Raw genomic sequence first — 3,993 nt, forward strand, 5'->3', positions numbered from 1 at the left:
GGNNGGCCGGGCGCGGTGGCTCAAGCCTGTAATCCCAGCACTTTGGGAGGCCGAGACGGGCGGATCACAAGGTCAGGAGATCGAGACCATCCTGGCTAATACGGTGAAACCCCGTCTCTACTAAAGAATACAAAAAACTAGCCGGGTGACGAGGCGGGCGCCTGTAGTCCCAGCTACTTGGGAGGCGGAGGCAGGAGAATGGCGTGAACCTGGGAGGCGGAGCTTGCAGTGAGCTGAGATCCGGCCACTGCACTCCAGCCTGGGCGACCGAGCCAGACTCCGTCTCAAAAAAAAAAAAAAAAAAAGTAGGTACTCTTAACCTCCATTTTGCAGGTTAGGTACAGGTTAGGTAATTTTTCCCAAGGTCACACAGCTAGTAAAGGACACCGAGTTCATATTTTTTTTTTCTTTTTTTTTTTTTTTTTTTTTTTTGTGGAGAACGGGGTCTCGCTGTATTACCCAGGCAGGTCTCCAACTCCTGGGCTCAAGCTATCCTCCCGCCTCTGCCTCCCTGAGAGCTGGGATTACAGGCGTGAGCCACCGCGCCCGGCCAGAGTTCTTATTTGAAACCCAGTCCGTCAGGCTCTATAGGCCCTACTCTTTTTTTTTTTTTGAGACGGAGTCTCGCTGTCACCCAGGCTGGAGTGGCCGGATCTCAGCTCACTGCAAGCTCCGCCTCCCGGGTTCACGCCATTCTCCTGCCTCAGCCTCCCGAGTAGCTGGGACTACAGGCGCCGGCCACCACGCCCGGCTAGTTTTCTATAGGCCCTACTCTTAACCATTATATTATGCAGGGAGAAATCCATCAACATGTTGTCTTTGGGTGGTGGTTTATTTTCTTCTCTATTCTCCAGGATTTTCTATTTGGATTTACTACAGGAGTTAAATGATAAACTTTTGAATAGCAAAGAAGGTGGGGTGGTGAAATTTGAAAGCCAAATATATGCTTTCAAACAAAAGAATTCACCCCATTTCCTTTTCCACTTTTCTACATTTTCCAGAACTGATGACCACCCCAATTTTACGGCCCACTGAGGCCCTGTCCCCAGAAGATGGAGCCAGCACAGCACTTATTGCAGGTAATAGACTCTGAGCCAACTCCAAGGGACCTTCTGGATCAAGGGCATCTCTCTCCAGAGAGAGCCTGACCAAATCCATTAATGGGCTCACTCTGGCATGCAAGCTATATTACACACACACACACAGAGCTATAAAAGACTCAGAGGCTTCTGTCAGAGGCACTACCAGTAAATGACAGGTTGGGAGGTGGCCACAAATAGATATGCATACGGATGTTACACTCGAGTACATGGGTAGGGACGAGGATATATGTGGTTGGTTGAGTGGGTGAGGAAGAGGGGGAGGATCAGAGAAACCACTTCCTGTTAGGATAAGCCATTTCCTGTTCCCTCCTTCCCATTTCTGTAAGAATCAGGAACTGGTTTGGGAGGGAGTTCAGTTTTGTCAGAAATCAAAAGCATGTGTCCTTAGCTTAACTTAAGCACCAGCAGACTCCAGCTATTATGTGCCATGGAAATTGGGGTTGGTGGGGGAACATGGTTTGGATGGAAGTGGACACTAGTTAATGAAAACAAGAGGATCTTTATGAAAACAGTGACTAAATCAGATGACTCCAGGAATTACTGAGACATCCTCAATCCTGAAACATCTCTACATGTTCCCTCTCCTTTCCAAGTTGTTATCACCGTGGTCTTCCTCACCCTGCTCTCGGTCGTGATCTTGATCTTCTTTTACCTGTACAAGAACAAAGGCAGCTACGTCACCTATGAACCTACAGAAGGCGAGCCCAGTGCCATCGTCCAGATGGAGAGTGACTTGGCCAAGGGCAGGGAGAAGGAGGAATATTTCATCTAATGACTCCCGGGTCCCAAGGAGCTTATTCCTGGCTCCAGCGCTAACATACTGACTGCTTATTACGGAAAAGTTTTCTCTGAAGCCAGGGAGAAGCATTGATTGATGTGGGCAAATCCAAGCTCCAGCCAGGTCGCAGTCCCAAATGCCGACATCACTGACTCCAGGGACCAGGGACATGGAGAAAGTTGTTTATGGTATCTTTAACCAGGCCATCTTATTAGAGCTGGTGTTTGTGACTGGTCAAAAAGATGGGGCTATATGAGGGGACATCTGAGTATGTGCCCAGTCATCTTTTTTCACAGGTTGAAGGGAGAGAAAAGAGCGTTAGGGACATTGGCTGCTCTACTCTGTCCCCTACCTGGTTACCTAGTGATAGCCCCAGTGGAGATACTGTCCATACAAGGTCTTCCCAGAGGCTGGATACCACAGTAAAAGGCCAGGCCAGGAGGGGTAGGAGACTCTGGAGATCTTACCTCCTGATAAATGTGCTACATCCCCTAATCTGAGCCCTTCCTTTCCATGTTCCCCGACAACCTCATGCTTAAAAATTGTGATTTTTATCCAAATTAAAATTTTTCATTGCTACAGAAGTCCGATTCTCATGTGCAAGAAGTAACTACCTTTACGTTTTGACTTATTTTTCCTTAAACATTTTTGACATTTTCTTTTCCCTATTTAATGCGTTTGCATATGTTCTCTCCCAAGCAATAAGAACCTTAGGAAAGTTCTAGAAGTTTGCAGAACTATCTCAGGGATTTGAGACAAAGATGGTGCAGGAAAGCTTGTTCCAGAGTAATGTCATTAGAAACATACCCTGGGAAGGCAGGGTGCAGTGGCTCACGCCTGTAATCCCAACACTTTGGGAGGCCAAGGCGGGCAGATCACGAGGTCAGGAGATCGAGATCATCCTGGCTAACACAGTGAAGCCCTGTCTCTACTAAAAATACAAAAAAAATTAGCCGAGCGTGGTGGCAGGCGCCTGTAGTCCCAGCTCCTTGGGAGGCTGAGGCAGAATGGCGTGAACCCGGGAGGTGGAGCTTGCAGTGAGCCAAGATTGCGCCACTGCACTCCAGCCTGGGCGACAGAACAAGACTCTGTCTCGGAAAAAATAAAATAAAATAAAGAAAGAAAGAGATGAGTTGGTTCAAGCTTCCATCCTGGCAAGGGCCAGAATTTCCTGGAATCCCTTCTATGTATATACAGAAGGAACCAGGAAAAATCAACCTACCGCCTTTCCCAGTGTATCCTCAGAATCAAGTCAAGAGTTGTTGTTCACTTTGGAATTAAGCTAGCTCTCCTTTGAAGTCTTAATGTATTGCCTCTATTGTCTAAGCATAAACCCAACCAAGTTAAGATTAAGAGCTGAGGAATCTGGCCGGGTGCAGTCGCTTATTGCCTATAATCCCAATACTATGGGAGGCCGAGGCAGGCGGATCACTTGAGGTCAGGAGTTTGAGACCAGCCTGGCCAATGCAGTGATGCCCTGTCACTACTAAAAACACAGAAATGAACCAGGTGTTGTAGTAGGTTGCCTGTAATCCCAGCTACTCAGGAGGCTGAGAATCACTTGAACCTGGGAGGTAGAGGGTGCAGTGAGCCGAGATTGCGCCACTGCACTCCAGCCTGGGTGACAGAGGGAGACCCTGTCTCAAAAATAACTAAATAAATAAATAAGCTGAGGAATCTATCTTGACAGCCTAGATTCTATGAGTTTTCAGTACTTCTCCACACAGAACATTGGAGAAACTGAAGGTCATCCTCAACATATACAAATTGCTATACCAGAACCTTCTTTTTTTTTTTTGAGAATGATTGTATATTAGTGTATACGTGATAATCTCCATTCACCTTTTTTTTTTTTTATTATTATACTTTAAGTTCTAGGGTACATGTGCATAACGTGCAGGTTTGTTACATATGTATACTTGTGCCATGTTGGTGTGCTGCACCCATCAACTCGTCAGCACCCATCAATTCATCATTTATATCAGGTATAACTCCCAATGCAATCCCTCCCCTCCCCCCTCCCCATGATAGGCCCCAGAACCTTTTCTTCAAGCCAAACTTAAGAGCAAGTTAGGAGAATCAATAGTTCCTTTTTTTTTTTTTTTTTTTTTT

The 3,993-nt window shown here is 46.5% G+C and overlaps 1 protein-coding gene across 1 annotated transcript in view; it reads left to right on the forward strand.

Moving 5' to 3' along the window:
• Window positions 1–2,468, forward strand: part of SMAGP (small cell adhesion glycoprotein) — a 32,720-nt gene extending 30,252 nt beyond the window's left edge. Inside the window, exons 3-4 of the mRNA XM_017861469.1 lie at window positions 1,002–1,079; window positions 1,697–2,468. Coding sequence (XP_017716958.1) covers window positions 1,002–1,079; window positions 1,697–1,875 — 257 coding nt within the window. The 3' untranslated portion in view covers window positions 1,876–2,468. The remainder of the gene's footprint in view (window positions 1–1,001; window positions 1,080–1,696) is intronic.
• Window positions 2,469–3,993: the final 1,525 nt, after the last annotated feature.

This window comes from Rhinopithecus bieti, unplaced genomic scaffold, assembly GCF_001698545.2.
Source record: "Rhinopithecus bieti isolate Rb0 unplaced genomic scaffold, ASM169854v2 scaffold_56806, whole genome shotgun sequence".
Classification (NCBI taxonomy): domain Eukaryota; kingdom Metazoa; phylum Chordata; class Mammalia; order Primates; family Cercopithecidae; genus Rhinopithecus; species Rhinopithecus bieti.